Raw genomic sequence first — 20,234 nt, 5'->3', positions numbered from 1 at the left:
CAGGAAAAAATCCTAAGAAATTTCAAATTCCTTCAACATGTACCATCGATGAACTGAAGAATTTAATCAAGCAAGTTGCACCTAAAGGGATTCCCCCTCTTGGAATTCACGAATCACAAACGGTAAGACGATTGTTTTTCCGCCAACCAGCTCGGTTTGAGTATTCAGATACGGTTATAAAATATGAAATAAATGAGCTGATCACCAACGAAGAACTGCTGAAGGTGTTAGTACAATCTAACTACTGGAAAAAATATGGACCAATAGAAATTTTAGCTGTCTTTACTAAATATGTTGAAGACGAGGTCAGTGGGACGTCGCTAAACAACTGAATGCCATGTTTAATTTTTTGTTTTTTTGTTGATGTAACATTTATATGTTTACGGCGTGTTTAATTCCCATAATAAAGTTGAATGCGTTGTTTCAGTGGTCCAAAAATTTAATTGTTAAAAGGGTTCATTTCGTAGTTTTTTGGATTTTGAGACTTTGTTTTGACGTGTTAGTTGACGGAACTGGGGAACGGGACTATTTTTTTTGGATTCTTTGACGTCCAAAAATGAGAAATGGCCACCCTCCATTGTCTCAGGGCACATACACACCCACGCAAAAAAATCCCAAACATGGGTACTTGAACATGGAAAAAGGATTCATTTATGTAATTCTTACAAACAAAACTCATGATTCTAAAAACTTATGTTTTTTATGTAATTCTTACAAACATGGAAAAAGGGTTCATTTATGTAATTCTTACAAACATGGGTACTTGAACATGGAAAAAGGATTCACTTATGAATTATTAATCATTTTAAAAACTTTTATTTTTTATGTAATTCTTACAAACAAAACTCATGATTCTAGGTTCCTTTTTTTTAAAAATAAATTTAAAACAACCGTAAACTTCGCTTAAGGACCACAAACAATCGGAATAACAAACTATATTATAAAATAATAAACTGTGCAAAACACGTCAACTATATTAAACAAAAACTGTAATAATTACAAATATTCATGTCAACTACAACACAACAAAATAAATACAATGATCAATGGTCCGTGCGGCGTCTCTGACGAGCCCTGACCGTCCCATCAGCACTGGGTCCCCCTCTCGCGATCGTCAGGCAGTCCTGCATAATGTCATATAACTCTGTGCCTGCAGTGACTATCCTAAGGTTGAGCACACGCTCCAACCTCTGTGCAATCGCCTCATATCCCTCGTAATCATCCTGTCAAAGTCAGTAAAAACATTTATTATGAAATTCAAAATAAACAACAACTCATAAAACATTAAACGCGCAAATAATCTTACCACATATGGAGGGGGGTCAAATGCCACTGGAACCTGGGGGCTGGGCGGCTGTATGTAGTCCTCAGGGTCTGCAGCTGGTGCATCCCTCTGCTGGTCAGCTGCCTGGGTCGGTGTCATGAAAGGGTGAGATATGCGGAAAAACCACTCAATGTAATCCGCAGATACCTGCCCAGGCACTAAACAAGGCTGACCCGCAGGTAGTAAGTGATCCGCAAACTCCATCCACCTGTCATCTATCTGATCCTGTGACAATCGTGCACTAACAGGCGGCGGAGGGATGCTCTGGATGTAACCGAACTGGCGTACCACCCTCTCCGGTCGAACTGCGACGATCATAGGACCCCATCTGAGCTGACCCTGGAACGATGAAATCTCCTGAAACGCCCTAACACCCCGATGCTCCGTGTACGGCAACCAGGACACATCTGTGACGGTCAAACCATCACAACGTGCCCTGTAGGGTGCTCCTGTGATGCCCTTCATGTGCGCCTTCGACGTCAACCACCGGGAAGCACGTGGGGACGTCTCCTGGTATGTATCGTCAGTCACGCACTGATGCACACTAGGGAAGTGCTCATAGATCCAGCACTACACAATAATTGAGGTTAACATAACATAAAAACATGTTTAAATCATAATCGAACCTAACATATTAATAAACACAAAATTTACCTGAAATAGCGTCAAGTACCCCGCAAGCTGTCGGGTGGTGGTCCTACAAGCCTCATCTAACTGGTCGTACATATGAACCAGCGCGGCAACCCCCCAAGCGTAACCACCACTATGAGCGAGGTCCCGGAAAGCGTCAAGGTGGACCACATGCACGTATGTTGCACTCTTATTAGCAAAAAGAGTGCAACCGACTAGGTGCAGCAAATAAGCGCGAGCTGCGACAATCCACCGCCGGGCCTGACATCTGGTCTCATAAATGTCACGAACCCATCCTAATCGTACATATGCTCCACGTGTGAGTGCTGTCTCGGCTCTGGCCTCCTCCGCAGACACTTCCAGCAACTCCGTGAGCAAGAATCTGGCCTCCTCCGTAGAAAGAGCGTGGAAACTGTGCAAGGCGCCAGTGATGGGCAAATGTAGAATGGACGACACATCATCCAATGTGATCGTCAGCTCTCCTACTGGAAGGTGGAAGGTGCTAGTCTCACTGTGCCACCTCTCCACAAATGCGGATATAAGTCCAGGATCGCCAGTAATAACTGAACAATCTATCAGTGGACTTAATCCTGTGGCAGCCACCAGGCCTTCAATCTCAGGCACTGGCCTCCCAATCAGTGTCAGCTTCCTCCCATGTGACACTAACTTCAAATCAGGACGTTCCTGATTTGAAGTACAAATTATACAATTATTAAAAAAAATTAATCATAAACAAATAAATAAACAATGACAAATAATTAACAAATTAAAATACCTGTCCACTCCACACGGCATGTGCAACATGCTCGGCAAATGATGTGAGCACTGACGGGTCACGTGGACCACCAGGGAATCCCTCTGCAGCATCATCACCATCTGACCCCTCACCACTATCAGCACCCTGTGCGTCCGCACGCATCTCAGGTGCCTCCGTAGGCTGCTCAGGGACATCATCAGTCATGTCAGCGACGTCCTCAGCCATATCACGTCCCTCCGTAGTCATCTGATGAACGCGTAGCCTACGGGCTGAGGCAGTAGGCCTACGCCTCTCGGGAACATCGCCAGCATCCTCGTCAGCAGCTCTATCTCTGCCTACAACTCTACCTATGGCACGACCTAAACCTCGTGTTCTGGCCATGATCTGTAAATCATGTCGAACACGTATTTTTTTCGGTCAAAATATACACAATTTTCTTTATAAAAAATCAACTAATATAAAAATAATTCATTACTAAACATCCACAACTTAATTTTTAAAAAAAATTAAACAAACTTCATTTATAAAAAAAAAAACACAACTAATGTAAAAAAAATTAATTAGTAAACATCCAACTCTTAATTTAAAAAAAAATAAGAAACTTCATTTCTAAAAAAAAAACACAACTAAATTACTTAGTAAACATCCACATGTTAATTTTTTTTTTAAAAAATAAACAACTTCAATTATTTATAAAAAAAACAAAACTAATATAAAAATAATTCATTACTAAACATCCACAACTTAATTTAAAAAAAAATTAAACAAATTTCATTTATAAAAAAAACAAAACTAATGTAAAAAAAAATTAATTAGTAAACATCCAACTCTTAATTTTAAAAAAAATAAGAAACTTCATTTCTAAAAAAAACACAACTAAATTACTTAGTAAACATCCACAAGTTAATTTTTTTTAAAAAAAATAAACAACTTCATTTATAAAAAAAAACACAACTAATATAAAAATAATTCATTACTAAACATCCACAACTTAATTTTAAAAAAAAAATTAAACAACTTCATTTATAATCAAATAAACAACTTTATTGATAATAAAATAAAAAAAATTATTTATAGACAAAAAAAAACAACTACTTTCAAAATATATAATTAGTAAACATACACAACTAAAATTATATATACAAATAAAACAATAATAGGAAAAAAATATTTCCAAACATACACAACTTTATTTATACAAATAAACTACTTCATTTATAAAATAATACATAAGTAATTTTAAATTAAATAATTAGAAAATTAGTCAACTAAAATGATATAAAAAATAAACTAAAACAATTAACAAAAACAATTAACAAAAAAAATATTTTTTTTTTAAAAAAAAAATTTAAAAACTACTTCCGGAAGAAGTACTTCTTCCGGAACAATTCCGGAAGAAGGCTCTTCCGGAAAGTGCTTCCGGAACCACTGAAAGGTCATCCGGAAGAACCCTCTTCCGGAATGTTTCCGGAACAAGTACATCTTCCGGAAACATTCCGGAAGAGGTGTTCCGAGAGTTTTCCGGAAGATCTATTCTTCCGGAAGTTGTTTCATTACCTACGGAAGAACCCTTCTTCCGGAAGTTCCGGAAGAACCCCTAACGGGTCTTCCGGAAGGCTCACCGTCACCAAGCTTCCGCCATTTTTTCCGGCGTCCTTTACCCTAAGGTTCATCTACCCTAAGGTTCATCTACCCTAAGGTTCAACTAACCTACCCTAAATGCTACACATACAGTGCAAAACAAAAGGAAAGCTAAGAAGAAGGCCACCTACCTCGAATGCAAATGGAAGACAAGCCTCGCGGAGAAGATGAAGCCGGAGAAGCCTCGCGGAGAAGAAGAGAAGAAGACAGAATGCTTTTTCGCGGAAGAGAGAAGAGAGGAGAAAAGCTTTTTCGCGGAAGAGAGAAGACAGAATGCTTCCGAAAGAGGGATAAAGTTTTTTATGTTTTTAAATGAAGGGCAAAATTGACCTTTCAATAAATTGCTGGGTGCACCAGCAATATTGCTGGGTGCACCTAGCAACTCCCAATGGAAAACCGTTCTCAGGCCTAAGAGCATAATTAGAGGGTTTATGCTTTAGGTTTCGGTTTTCACTTTTACACAAAAGATATTCCAATAAAAGTGAAGCATTCTACCATATCATGCTAAAAAAAAGGTCAGAAAGGAATCTCCTTCGTCATGTTCAAAGACAATCAACGGATCAGCTCCATTAATCAACAGACCAGTTCTTACGTGAAAATGTTATCACGCCATCTCTTTAATTGACTATTAAGAACATGAAGCTATTTCTAATAGCTATCCACACTAATTTGAGTCCATAAATTTATTCCATACATACTCCTGAATTACAATAGAATATAAAAACTATATTACTATTAACATTTATTTTGGTAATTATGCACCCCGCACCCAAAACCAACTTTGATTGCAAATTTTCAAACAACCGTGACAAAATCAATTTTTTAATATTTTTTATTCAAACAAAAATCATGCCACAACAAGCTCACATTCATTTAAAATCAAATATGTAAATTCACATTCGTTTTAAATCAATTCTATAATTCATGTACACACTAAATCTCATAAGAATTAGCATTGTTACTTTTGCATATGTCATGATTATTTGTTGGACTACATCTACTATTATTTGTTATGTAACAAAATCAATTTTTAATATTTATTATCCAAAGAAAAATCACTACAATAAACTCACCTTTACATAAAATCAAATCTGTAAATTTATGTTCGTTTAAAATCAATTCTATGATCGAAGACATATCCAAGTACGCACTAAATCTCATGAGAATTAGCATTGTTACTTTTGCATATGTCATGATTATTTGTTGGACTACATCTACTATTATTTTTTATGTAAAAAAAAGTAATTATTATTTGAAATTTATTTTCATTTCAGTCTTTATAAAATGTATTTGTTTTATTTTTCATCTTTACAATATTTTAAATAATTTTTTTTTTACCATTTAAAGTGTAATGTATAATAATTTAAGAATGAAAACTAAAATAAACATATTTTACAAGAACTAAAACAGAAAAAAATTTATAAAACAAAAATAAAAAAATACTAAATTGTAGAGACAAAAAATATATTTTAAGTCTTATTTTTTCTCTTTCTTTTAACTCAACATCTGAGTAGGTTGGTTTAGGATAGTAAATTCTTGTTACAAGGAGTTCCAATTTATGCCTTTTACATTACTTTTATTGTTTGATGGACAACATTAGGGAAATTTTTCTTACTCCAAAGAATTAGTTTAGTACTTTAAAATTATTTGCGGTTTGGGTTAATACAGTAATTTTCTTGGTGAGTTTATACTCACAATTCTAGAATATCATTGGCACTTTATCAAGTAGTATTAGAAGAGTTTTTTCATTCTATCACTTTCCTTGCTTAGAAAAGGAAAGGAGTTCCTTTTCAAATTTTAACTTATTTATTGTTGTTTCTTTATTTTCATTCTGTTTAAGTGAGCATACTAGCTTTACTAGCTTTTCGGGTAGAAGAAGTAATAAAGCTAAAAAATATTATTAATAATTAAAAAATTATGACTTGAATTCCGGAAGTAAATTTCAACAGTATTTCCGGGGACATTCATTTTATTTTCCTCGTACACTCTCGGGTTCTTTCAGTCTGGATGAGATACTTCGAAGCCTCGTATTTCCATTCTCTCGTACATAATTTATGTTTTCTTTTATGATAACAAAATTTAAACATAAAATTAATTTTATTCAAAATATGTTTTTATCAAACACTCAACCACACGCATAATTATCTCACCGAGTATATTGAGTATGGAAAGGAATAAGATCAGTCAGTAAGCGAAGCTTCTTGGATATACTATGATATAATACCAGCTTATATTATCTTTTGACTCTTTTAGCAATATGTACATGTCCTCTCTCTTAGTTACGTGACCAGAAATTACTTACTAAATTCCAACACCATATACCTTATGGACGAAGTTAAGTAGTCTTTGGGTTTGGGTTGTTCATTAGAAGTTTACCTGAAATGTAAACATGGTCGCATTACTATAGTCAATTTATTAGTGTACTTATGGTAGAGCTTTTGAGAATACGAGATGACCTTGAGAGGCACTTGGAAATTCAAATACACTGATGTAATTACCAAGTTAAATAATCAAAAGTAAACTTAAAATCAAATGGATCATGATAGATGAATGTTAATTTTTTTTATTGTATTTCATTCTTATAAATAAAAAAATCAACACAATTAAATATATGGTTTATTTGTAATGAAAGTGACTTAATATTTGAACCAACTATATATTGGCAATGTTGGTTTTTTTTTTTTAAAGTTAAAAAGTTAATTGGGGGATTCAAACTTGTTAACTCTCACTCTTTCATTCTCATTTAATCCATCTCCAATTATTGGATCAATCCTATATACGATTATTTATAAATCTTGTATAAAACTGAAATAACTATTTTGTACTAAATATATTGTAAAATAGAATAAAATTCCTTAATAGACAATAATTTAAAATCGAAAACCTTAATTTCTGAATTCATATGTTAATTAAAAGGCTTAATTGTACTTTTTATCTCTAATTTTTTAATTTTTAACAAATTTTATCCCTAACAAATTAATTCGATGCATTTTATCCCAACTTTTAAGATGTCGTATCATTTTATTTTTGACATAATTACAGTCTTTACTCCCAGTTTTATTTATTTGACAAAAGTACATTCACCAATTTGCTTGATATTCCTTCCTCTTTGTATATTGTTGACATGCATATGTTCTTTTATTCACTTCCTCTTTTCCTAGTGTTGTGTCTGCGCAAGAAACAGTCCACAGTTAGCCTCCATTAACTTCCAAAACTACAAGTTAATTAACAGCCAGTATTGAGGAATCTATATGCAAAAGCATTATCCCATCATACATATATATCTGTTATTTGACTGATTCTTTCGCAGAAATTCAATGTCAATATCAACGTTCGGATAAATATAGTACTAGCGCAGCAGTTCTCTCGTGATGTTCTAGATGTAATCGTTAATTATTATAACTTTATAGCATATATATGATTATACCTTTAAGAAAAATTAATGTACATGTTACTAATAGACGAAGTTATTTAATGATAGAATTTAAAATATATGAAAATAGTTTAAATTCTATTGGTCATAGACGGAATTATTTAACTCATTTTTATTTGAGATCAATTACACAAAGCACATAAAAATATTGAAAAACGTTGTCATGTAATAAAGGATAACAAATGGATCCTAATTATTTCCATTTAAACGGTCACAATCTATTTAACCAATTTTTTTCAAAATCAAATTTTAAAAAATATTTTATCATTTATCACTCATGTACAATTAATAAAGATTAAAAAGATTGAGTTAAATCAATGAATAATTTTATTCATGACTCAGGGTCGATCAATTAGTATACTCGGTATTTAGAGAATCTTATAGAATTGAATAAGGTAAGGGAAAAATTTGATCTTTTACTAAAGAGTTAAAAATATCTCATAAAACTGAAAAATATTTATCATTAGAAGAAAAATTAAGATAAAATCATAAAAAATTATACTATCTAACGAAATTAACATCATGTAAGTCAACTTTATTCCAACCTATTATTATACTTACCTCGAATAAGAACAAGATTAAATGCGTTATAAGAAAATAATTGGTTTATTGCCGTATAATGTTAAAATATATTATTACATAAGATAACGTAAGATTATATTATTATGTTAAATTATTTTAAAAATAACAACAATGGCTAAGATAAACACTACTAATTTATTACGTAAGATAATATTAAAATTAAGAAAATAACCATTGTATAAATTTCTCCCGGTTTAAAAAAGGTAAATTTTAAATATTTTAAGTATTAATTAACTAATTAAATTGGGATTTTTCCCAAAATATAGTTCACCCAAATATTTACATTAATTGGCAAATTAAGTTCAAATTTTAAATATTTTTTGCATTACTAATTTTGGGAATTACGTTTGCCACACCATTAAACAATTGAATGCATCATATTGAATATTTAATCATTTTTTATTTATTTAAGTTCATATCAAACTTTTGAGCTTTTATTTGGCTGAATGTACAAACTTTTGAGCTAGCTTTTGCTTCACTCCTCTTCTCTTCCTTCTCATTGGGACATAATTTGCTTCCCCCAAAGATAGTCTTTTCCTGTTTTCTGTTTTTGATTCAAGTTCATATCTACAGTTCCTTTTCTATGCCTTTCAATTTGTTTTAAACTCTCTGCATGTTGTATACATAGTGTGGGAATCAGGAAATCAACTGGTATTACCAACTATGCAAATTTTGTGTTGTCATTTGGGAAAACAATTAAGGTATGTTATTTCCCTGCGTTATTGCCATTTGATATGTTTTATTTCCCTGTTTTGATAAAAAAAATTACGAATTTTAAATGCTTTTACAATTTTTTTCTTCATGAAACTTTTTTTTCTAAAAATAAGATTTAATATTTATGGAATTATTAACCAGAATATGAAACAAAATGTTTCCATATGGCTCGCGCAATTGTTTATTGATGTTGCAAATAAAGAATTTGTGTGTTCTTGTAATTGTTTATGCTTTAAATAAAGTTAATTTGCGTTGAATTTCTATTGTGTGTTTTCCAACAAAACCTATATGTAGGTTCTTGGCTGTTGTTTCTAAGTGTTCTTTTTTTTTTTTTTGGACAGAAAATTGTTGTTTCTAATTGTTGGAATCTTATTGTATCCAAGTTGGTGAGACGTTTTTTCAAATTGTTTTCTCTAATATAAAATTTAAAACAATAATTTTTTTCGAAAAACAACAATTTTGTTTTTTTAATTAATTATTTTTTAATGCAGTGTCATTAAATACTAGTAATAAATACCACTTTAACATGCAGCAAGTAACGTGTCAAAACATTATTTCAAATTAAATAAAATATAGATGAAAAACTACTTGGCCGTTTTCTATTGTTGCTGAAGGAACCTGGCTAGCAGGTTCAGTCATTGCCAACGCGTACAACAGACCGTGTTTGAAAAATTGAAACACGTGCGGACCCAACTTTAAATATCTCCTTCGAACTTTCCATTTTACAATGTTAAATTTGGACAAATAAAAAAGATAGGAAAAATAAATTATTCCACAATTTTTTAAACAAAAAATATAATCAATATCAAATAATTTGATAATTTCGAATAGTTATTGAGAACACATACATTAAAGAGAAAATTTTACATAATCTCATGTAAGTGGCTAATTTAGGTCAATTTTAGTCTCTTTTTCTAATTCAGTCGAATTATATTTAATTGGATTGAATTCAATTTTTTTTATAATTCAATTTAATTTTAATTGGATTGAATTGAATTATCAGATTGGATTATAAAAGATTATCACCTCTTTAACTTTTTAAAAATATATATCAAATTCAAAAATAATAAAAAATATTTTTAAATTTTATTTTACAACTATTCTTTAAAATAGGGTAACAATTCATTTATAATAATAAATCATTTGTAATGCTGTAACTTATTTAACAACTCATAGATTTAGGGAAAAGCTCTCTATTGGGGCTTATGGCAGTGAGAATGAGATTAAATGGGGTATGAAAGTTTACTTTAGATCTCATTTTTTAGTAGATAATTAATATTTTTAATTATATAATTATTGTATATTCAGATTGAGTTGAGTGTGGTCAGATCTAAAACTCCATATTCACTACCAAATCAAATTCTAATTGAACATATTAGTAAAATAAACTTAATTCAACTCACAAAAATATAATTATGTTGAATTTAGTTGAACGGATTTGCCTAATTGAACATGTTAGTAGAATAAACTTAAACCCACAAAAATATAATCATGTTGAATTTAGTTGAACGGATTCGCGGGTTCATTGCAATTCACTTATACCCCTAATCTCATGTAAGAAACATTTTATATTTTTCTTTACCTAAGAATTATAGTATTATATTTCTATTCCCATGCTTAATCATTAATTTATTTTTAAAAAGATTAAGAAAACTATTGATTAATATTTGTCATAATCATTAAGCTTTTTATTATTACATTACTTTTCATTAAAGAACTCATAATCATTGAACATTTTATTACATTACTTGTTCCGTTTATGTCTTTTTCTTTCTCTCTCTCTCTTTTTCTTCTTGTTACTCTTCCTTCCACTGTAATAATCTGCCTAAAATATAGTGGCCGTTTCCATTTATCCAAGAAAAAAATGAAAAAAAAAAAGTTCACAATCCAATTTCGGAAATTTCCACGTCAGATAGATTCGTTGAAGCATGGACCCCACTCACCAACGATGAACTGTGGCGCGACGTGGCAGCGATATTTTAATTTTTTTCTCGTCTTCGTGTTCTTCTGTCACATTCATGATTCAACCCTTCACCTTTATAACCCCACCTACATAAATATAGATATAAACTCAATCTCAATTTTCATTACAAAACTACTTCACAAAATTCATCAACCTTTCGCGTTCTCTTCTCTAGGCGCATTCATTTCGCTAGATTCTCACTTTCCAAGGAATCTACTATTGCTTCGTAAGCTAAACAAAACAAACACAAACTAATTATTTGGTCGGGATCGTTCTGAATATCTTAAGAAAAACAACACATCACGCAGATACGATACCGTTTCGGTAAGCCATCTTTTTTTTTTTTTTGAAATTCTCTTCGCGCTGCTCATGCGTGTTGCGTGATACCTGTTCCCACTACGCGGGTGCAAGGCCCTGTTTGGAACTCCGAATAAATTAGCTTTTGTTTCTTCGCTTTTGGTGCGAATTCGATTCTGTGGACGATTAAACTGAAAACAGTTGGTTATGTTAATGTTTGGTGGTGCTTTTTGTTTTATTTTAGAAAGTTAACTCTCTTTTGTTATGTTTATAATAATTTAGCTTCGTTGTTGATATTCGCCGAAGTTGGTTGAAAGTTCAAAACAGCGTAACTAAACGACACGCGTAACGAACTTTCGTGTTGTTCGAGGATAATGGTGGTGAGAGATTGCAAGGGTTTAGGTTTTCGTTTTCTCGTTAGGAGGTGATGGTGGATCGTCATTACCGTTTTGCTTTTTTGCTTTTTTATTTTTATAAATATTTAATGTTTTAATTTTTTTTATATTTTTTCACCGTTGGTGTTAGCTGTTTTGTTTTTTATTACTTAAAAATTTATATGAACAAAAACTTAGATGGAATTCTTTAGCTGCTTTTGGTATTCATCTTTAATTAGAATTCAACTTTTTTTTTTTATAAAGATTTGCATTATAAATCGGCATAGATTAGCTGAATGACATTGTTTGATTCATGTAGTGGATGATTTCACCTAGTACTTTAATTTTGTTATTGTTATATGGATTATTAAAATGAAACTCTAATTCTTACATGATTATAACACTATATTTTGTCCAATTTATGTATTTGGAAACTTGAATTTGAATTTTTTTTATGTGTGTGATAAAAATATGCAGTTGGGAAACAGCAATGGGAGATGGTAATTATGATATGAGGGAGTTCTGTATTCCGGATTACATATTAGTGCCGGGATCTGAGGTGAAAAGTGTTTCGCATGTACCTGCTTGTCCAGTGATTGCTTTCATAAACACCAAAAGTGGTGGCCAGCTTGGAGGGGAGCTTCTTGTTTCCTATAGTACACTTCTTAACAAAAACCAGGTATAATGTTTTTTCCTTTTTGTTTTTTGTCTTTTTTTCTGCAAGTGGGGCACATTATTTGAATTTGTTTTTATAAGGTGGGACAACCTGTTTGATGGCAAGACAATTTGATTTGTGTACCAGGTTTTTGATTTGGGGAAGAATGCTCCGGATAAGGTTCTGCAGAAGCTTTATGCTACATTGGAAACGCTCAAGCACAATGGAGATAATTTTGCAGCTGAAATTCAGAATAGATTGAGGATAATTGTAAGATGATTGCTATGTTGTGCTCTCTAATTCTTGGGTACTTGAAGCAAGGAAGCAGATTCACGTTGCAATGGTTTTTTTTTTTCTCTTGTTGATCTTTGATTAGTCTTTGTTTCTAATGTATTCTGGAAAACCAGGTTGCGGGTGGAGATGGTACTGCCAGCTGGCTTCTTGGAGTTGTATCTGACCTTAAATTACCTCAGCCGCCACCAATTGCAACGGTGCCATTGGGGACGGGAAATAATCTTCCCTTTGCATTTGGATGGGTATTTTGTTTGACTTTTTACTCAATTTGCTAAACTATGAATTTCATAATCTACTAAATTCAGAGTTGGACATTTCTTTACCTTGCTATAATCACTTAGATCTGTAATCATTTTTTGTATATTTTTATGGTCATTTTCTAGTGTGAACCGTATCAATCAAATTGCAAGGGTATTTTTTAATTGTGAATTGGATGATTTTGTTACTATGGTACGAACTATGTCTGGTTGTTTGCTGGATTTTTTTTTCTTGGAAATTTTGCAATATTCATAAATTACCAATTTATTTTGCCTGGGGGGTGTTTTAAAATGATTGATAAAAAAATAATAAGCTGATACATTAGGAGCGATCTTCCTTTTTAAAAAGGACCTGTCTATTTGGACATGATATATTGAATACTTCTTAATCATGGTCAAATGCAAGGTTTTGTTCTGTGGTTGAACCAGTGCATGAGTTGTACATGTGCTGAGCATGGTTTTTTCATTTACAGGGAAAGAAAAATCCAACAACGGATCTCCAATCAGTGGTGTCATTCCTAAATCATGTAAAAGGGGCAAGGGAAATGAAAATAGACAGGTATTTACTCCATTTTATTTGAATTGTACATGTGCTGATTCACCTTCGAATACTTCTTACTTGCACTTGCAAAAATGTATACTATATTCAATATATCATCACTGAACATCAGCCGAACTTTGCTCTAGAAATGAGCTGGCTACATAGTTGCATGTGCATTTCTCAGACATGTGTGAGACGAAGTGTTTAATGATAAGCTTCAAATATTTTAACATAGCTTGCTTAAATTACTTTTTTTTGTTATTGTTGGTTGCATTTGTATAGGGTAATTTTTTTCTTATATTTATTTAAGATATTTCCCTTCTGTGTCCTCTCTTATTTTACTCTGCCCATTCAGCACTAATGTTTAAAGATCCGTTGTACTTAAAAATAAACAAATATAGAATTTTTTGGCCTTATGTAGCACTCTTCATTTTTCTCAGAATAGCAGAGGCTGGACAGGAACTTTTATCATGTGGATAAGAGGCATTATCATGTGTTAAGCACATTGTGCAATTGGTTGTGTTTTTATAGGGTGCAAGATATCATGTATTGATTTTGTTATGCCATTAGTTTATTTGAAGGTTGACAATCTTTGGTGTTAACCTTGTTGCCCAATCAAATAAATACACCTGTGGCTTTCTATTTGTTGCCCATGTGGAATTAGGATATTGGGTGCCCTGTTTTCCTCTATATTCAGCATTTTCATATAGGACCTTGAAGCTTGTACAACATAAAGAACAAAAACATAGTTACTGTCTTTTGTTAGTTATTTTGCAACTGATAAATTTCTTTGACTAGTGCTTAAATTTTATTTCTAAATGATTCTTTTTTTCAGTTGGCATATCATAATGAGAATTAAGGCTCCAAAAGAAGGTTCATGTGACCCTATTGCACCCCTTGACCTGCCTCATGCTATGCATGCATTTAATCGTGTCTCTTCAACAGATAAACTAAACTTGGTGAGTTACACACACACACACGCACACATATTCATTATTGATGTCTGTACATAAGTAGTCGTGCCAATAAATCTGTGAAGCAACAGAGTCTGTAATCATTTGAGGAAAATAAGTTAATCTTTTCTATTACTAATTTTGGTTAATTTCTTTTTCCCAAAAGAATATGACTTCTGATTCACCGTCAAATACTTCTTGTCCCTTATTTGGACACCACATAAAATTTATGATAGACATTTGTAGAAATTTTAGAGTGTCATTAAATACTATTAAAAGGGATTACTACGGCAGGCATATGGTTTTAATGAAATTTTGATGGTGTAGGAAAAGCAAAAATGTTTCAAAACAGAATTTAATGTCTTTAGCTTTTCTTGTTTGCAAGTCCCTGATATTTTCATTTACTTTAAGGAGTTTGGGCATTTCATGCATGCTTATCAGTGAATTGTTGTCTATTTACAGAAAGGTTACCACACTTACCGCGGGGGATTTTGGAACTACTTTAGCATGGGTAAGAAAATAAGACTTGTCTTGAAACTGTTTGGGTTGGTGGCAAGTACATTTCTCTGAAAATTTGATAGTGTACATTGGAAGGAAAAAAAAAGTTGAGCGGCAGAAATTGGGTAACCACAGCTTTGCCAATGGGGCAACATGAAGTTTGAGGATGGAAGATTAAATACAAATTTTAAAACTATTAAATAAGTGCAACCAGCAAGTATTCCCTAAAAATATGTATGTTTTCTATGCAGGAATGGATGCTCAAGTATCTTATGCATTTCATTCTGAGAGGAAGTTACATCCAGAAAAGTTTAAAAATCAGTTATACAATCAGGTACCAAATTCCTCACATATATGATATGTTGAAGCTATAAATTGTTTTCAACTCATTATTTTTATTGCTTCCATTTCTTTATCCATATAGCTGTACAAGATAGAAGTTATATTCATCCAAGCACATGTTTTTTTTTTCTTTGGTGAATCAAGCACATATTTTTCTGATAATACAAAATGGCTACAGATGATTATAGTAATTAACTGAATAAACATTAAATCTAATAACTTTTTGTGTGCCATGTTTTTGCCAAATTAGTTGAGTATTTGTTATCTGAGAGACATGAAAGGAAATATTATGTATCTGAAGTTACTTAAAATATAAGATGTTCTCCTTTACTGCAGTCTAGTTTGAATATCCGGGATATTCACTCAAGACAAATTTAAATTAAGCCACTGAATAATTTGTAGGGGTCTTACGAACCAGTTACTTATTATTTGATCAGTTCCATATATCATTAGATTTTGAAGCTATATGGGGTATGTTTGGTATAAGTTCGGGGTGAATCTTAATTAGCCCTCTCACAATGATGGCTTTTTTTCCCCCCTGTTAACCAGAGTACCTATCTGAAGCTTGGATGTACACAAGGATGGTTCTTTGGTTCTCTGTTTCAATCTGCTTCGCGGTTAGTTATTAAAGATGCACCAGTTTATATTACTTTTGAGTTCATTCTGGCAGAAAATTAGTACAATTTATTTATTCAAGAAATATTTAATAACAGCATTTACTAAGTTATGAACATTCCCTCAAATATTTACTTAATAGTTATGATTCTTTGATACTAAAATGAGACAGTGATAACTATGACTTATATTATAGTTTAACGGTGATACACTGCTTGTAATGCCTCAAGTCTTTTTAAAACTTCATGAATTATGTGGTGTTGCATTTAGAATTTTTGCCTGCTATCGTGGTAGTCTAATTCATAATGTTTAAATTTTGACACAGGAATATTGCTCAATTGGCAAAGGTTAAGATAATGAAAAAAGGTCATTGGGAAGATCTCCACATACCTCGCAGGTGACACTCTAAAATATGGATTTTTGAAACATCTTGTATTTTAAATTCAATAAATCTATTGTTTACAAAAGAACATTAATGAAACTTAATGGTACTTTTATGGGTATCCTATATCTTCATGACTTATCATCTATGCAATTAGGCTTCCCTTGAGATTTTATACTTTCGCAAACTTCAGTTTTCTTAGGTTTTTCTAGCTAAATTTACTTGACATAGATATGAAAATTTCTATTATGGTATGTCTGGAAAATAAAAATAAAGCCGCATAAGTTATAGGAATGATGCTAAAGATGAAAGTAAACAGGACCTGTATACTTTTATGGATCCTCTTACTAACTCATTTGATCTTCATATACAGTATAAAGTCAATAGTTTGCCTCAACTTGCCCAGCTTTTCTGGTGGACTCAATCCCTGGGGAACACCAAATAGGAGGAAATCAATTTATGTAAGTGCCAAATTTCATTTCTCACTTTTTTTGGGCACATAACTTGGGCTGAATTTTGTGTACGGGGATTTTGATTGAACTTTCTATATAATTTTGACTTTCAGAGGGACCTGACTCTCCCCTACGTGGATGATGGCCTATTTGAGGTAGTTGGTTTTAGAGATGCTTGGCATGGTCTTGTTTTGCTGGCACCAAAGGGACACGGGACTCGTTTGGCACAGGTAGGACATGTCGGTTTTTTGATCATACAACAGTAGTTTTTTTTTTTTTTTTCCTTAATATATTTGTGAGGGGAGATAGTAACTGGTATTAATTATTCTCTACAGTCTACTCTGATAATATGAAATGTAGAACCAATGATAGGACCCTTTTTTTAGAAGCCCTACTCTTTCTTGAACGCAAATTACCTCTCCTCTTTCGTGTTTTCTCTGTCTCTTCAAAAGACAAATAACACCTCTGCAAAAGGATATGCACAGATAAGAGGAAAATTGTTTTGAGAAATTTTAATTTTTAATTACATACGTCACCTTACCTTTATTTTGTTTCCTATTTTTGAAAGTTTAAATAGAAAATACAAACAAAAAAATACTTTATTTCGAATTTTTTTTAAAAAAAAGAGAGAAGATCATTTGGTTTGAGAATATGTTTCCTACTTTTAGTACTTTAATTTTTTTTTAACTTTTTAATTACAAAAATACTATCATTTTGTCACTTTGTTTTCAATTTTCAAAAGTTTGTATAATAAAATAGTGAAAACAACTTTTTTTTTATTACCTGTTGTCTCTATTTTTCATACAACTGTTTTAAAACAAAATGAAAAAACAAAGTGAAAATAAAGTGACATTTTTTTTAGAGAAAATGAAAACCGTGAACATTTTCTCAAACCAAAATAGTCCCAAAAAGTTGTTTTTCACTTTTTTCTATATAATTCTTTTAAAATAGAAAATAGATGATTTTTTTAATTAATGAAACAATGTTTTTTAATCATGTCATTTTTCTATTGGGAAAATAGGGAAGGGAACATGAAACAGGGACAGACGAGTGATTTCAATCCCTCTTTCCCTCATTTCTTTTAGCTCAAACTTATGTTAATTTCTATGCTGTTCTTACCATGCAGACAAGCAGAATCCGTTTTGAGTTTCATAAGGGTGCAGCTGATTGCACATTCATGAGAATTGATGGAGAGCCATGGAAGCAACCCCTTCCAAAAGATGATGACACAGTTGTTGTTGAGATATCACACCATGGCCAAGTTAGCATGCTGGCCACCCCATTGTGCCGTTCTAAGAGTGTGAATGATCCTTCCTCCCCTTCCGTTGACCGCGAAGAAGATGATAGCAGTGAAGAAGAACTATCAGAAGATTGGGAAGAACGGCGCAAATTTGGGGCAGCCGAAACATTCAAATATCCAGAGGGAATTGATATAGCTCAGGTAAGTTAGTGTACAGAAAAGGAGTAGCATTGCTCAGTAGTAGGGTATAAATGAAAGGGTAGGAGTAAAATTCTTTTCTTATTTTGTGCTGCATATAATTCTCCTTGCTTGTACTTGTAATGTACAGAGGACTTTCGAGGAAATTAACCAAGATTAATGACTAGTGATTAATGTAATGAACCTCGGATAGGGTTATTGTTGCCATACTTCGTGTACAGACCTTGTAGGTTTGTTTACATTGCAAAATCTATTATTTCATTTCAATGTCACTTGGTTATATGGTTCATCCGGGGAGAGATCAAGCTTCAAGAAATAGGGAACCTCTTATCAATCCACAAATGTATAACTCTCTAGGCATTTTAATTGCACTTTTATTCATCACGGTAGGAATTGGGTTCAAGCTTTCTCTAGGCCCTTCTCATCAATGGACGCGATAAGGAATTGGAGCTGGAGATGTTGCCTGTGTACGTAATACACTTCCTATTCCTCTGATGGGAATACTGTCCCTGAAAGAAGATTAAAAATTAAAAAAAGAAAAGAAAAAAGGAAAGTAGAAAAAGAAAGAAGATTAAAAAAAAAGGAAAGTAAAATAAAAAAGAAGATTAAAAAAGGAAAGTAAAAAAAGAAAGAAGATTAAAAATTAAAAAAAAAAGAAAGAAAAAATTGCAGACTACAAATTTAAAATGAATAAAATTCCCTTTTCAAGGATGGGTTTTTGTTATAAAAGAAAATTGAAATGATTGATGGTTTTAATGAAGTATGTATTTCTTTTCTCATAGCCAGATATACTATCAATCACCTAAATTATATATAGTCCTTTAGTTAAAATCATTTCACTTGTTGTTTGTTCCTACATTACTTTTTGAAAAGAATAAAAGAGAGGAGACAAAACTGTCAAAGGAATAGGTAAACCGTGCACTACCATTTGATCCTAAACATGGTAATTTCTGTTACAGGAAGAGAAGACCCAAGTTGGGGCCGGCTATGTTTTCTTTTCCACTTCTTTGATTTTTTTTTAATTTTCTTTTTATGTTTGAGCTGAGCATTTATTTGGGGAGCTTGAAACAGACATTTACAGTTTACCCACGATTTAATGTCATTTCTATTTAGAAAATCTGATTAAAAAAAAGTAGTTGAAGATTTATTTATGAAAGATATAATACTAGTAGGATTGTTATGTTGGAAGGGCATCATAATGAAGATCTGAATGGTGCAGTCGAACCCGCATTTGTTTTTTAAAATCCGCTTTCTCGGTTAAAATAAAAAATACCAATTTTGTTCTCAGGTGAAAAATAATACAAAGACTACTACCATTAAGGCTGAAAATGAGCCAAACCAAGTTGAATACGCAAGGCTTGAGTTTGACTCATTACGTATCATAGGCTTATTTCTGTAAAAGTTTGGCTCGACTTACATAAAAGTCTGACTTGGTCTACGAGTTTGTTTAAAAGCCTACTTAGAGACGTCTTTAACCAATTAATTGTTTTAAAACCTAGTGAAATACTAACCAAAAAAAGAAACTTATAAAATTTTGTATAAGTAATGTACAAATCCAAAAATAATTGATAAACAAAATCATATTGAATTAAAGTTATTAAAACACAAAGTATATCAAAAGAAAATGAAAAAAAGAACATAATATTAAAAAATATATAGATTAGAGATGATTTATACTAATATAGCCAAATAAAAATATTTAAATTGTCTGAAAATGTCTTTACAAAACATTTTTTTTCTTTAGAAGTATTAATCTGGTTGCATTAACCTTTTAACTTAAGTCTTTTTCTTTTTGAAAATTGTTCACATGCAAGTGAACTCTCTAAGCAGTTTATGTCACTTCATTCTGTCATTCATAATGCCATAAAAATGGTATAAATAATAGTTATTATTATTATTCTTATTATTAGTATTACTTAAACAAGGCGGCTTGTCAAGTTTAACAAGCTTTTTTTATAGTTTGACTTTGACCTTTTTATCTAAAAAAGCTTTTTAAAAAACTTGAGCTTGACCTTTATAGTAAACAAGTCAAGTCAAGCCGAGCCGAGCCTTAGATAGGCCGAGCCATAGGCCCTTGACAAGTGACTCGACT

The 20,234-nt window shown here is 32.1% G+C and overlaps 1 protein-coding gene and 1 pseudogene across 2 annotated transcripts; one reads left to right on the top strand and one right to left on the bottom strand.

Annotated features, from left to right (window-relative positions):
* Positions 1-1,828: 1,828 nt before the first annotated feature.
* On the bottom strand, positions 1,829-2,446 carry LOC114414195 (annotated as a pseudogene).
* An 8,704-nt stretch (positions 2,447-11,150) lies between these two features.
* Positions 11,151-18,431, top strand: LOC114416940 (diacylglycerol kinase 5-like). Of its 2 annotated transcripts, none has more exons than XM_028381984.1 (13): positions 11,151-11,368; positions 12,193-12,394; positions 12,518-12,640; positions 12,778-12,906; positions 13,395-13,480; positions 14,298-14,421; positions 14,878-14,926; positions 15,165-15,247; positions 15,805-15,872; positions 16,196-16,267; positions 16,626-16,713; positions 16,818-16,934; positions 17,831-18,431. In XM_028381984.1, the coding sequence occupies exons 2-13, from the start codon at positions 12,206-12,208 to the stop codon at positions 18,152-18,154; spliced, it is 1,452 nt and encodes a 483-aa protein (XP_028237785.1). In that variant the 5' UTR covers positions 11,151-11,368; positions 12,193-12,205; the 3' UTR covers positions 18,155-18,431. The 2 variants fall into 2 exon arrangements, with proteins under 2 accessions (XP_028237785.1, XP_028237784.1); XM_028381983.1 differs by lacking the exon at positions 11,151-11,368 and adding an exon at positions 11,439-11,765.
* The last annotated feature ends 1,803 nt before the right edge of the window (positions 18,432-20,234 follow it).

Source organism: Glycine soja, chromosome 6 (assembly GCF_004193775.1).
Source record: "Glycine soja cultivar W05 chromosome 6, ASM419377v2, whole genome shotgun sequence".
Taxonomy (NCBI): Eukaryota; Viridiplantae; Streptophyta; class Magnoliopsida; order Fabales; family Fabaceae; genus Glycine; species Glycine soja.
The sequence above is the reverse complement of the archived record's forward strand: the minus strand, read 5'-3'. Positions and strand labels throughout refer to the sequence as shown.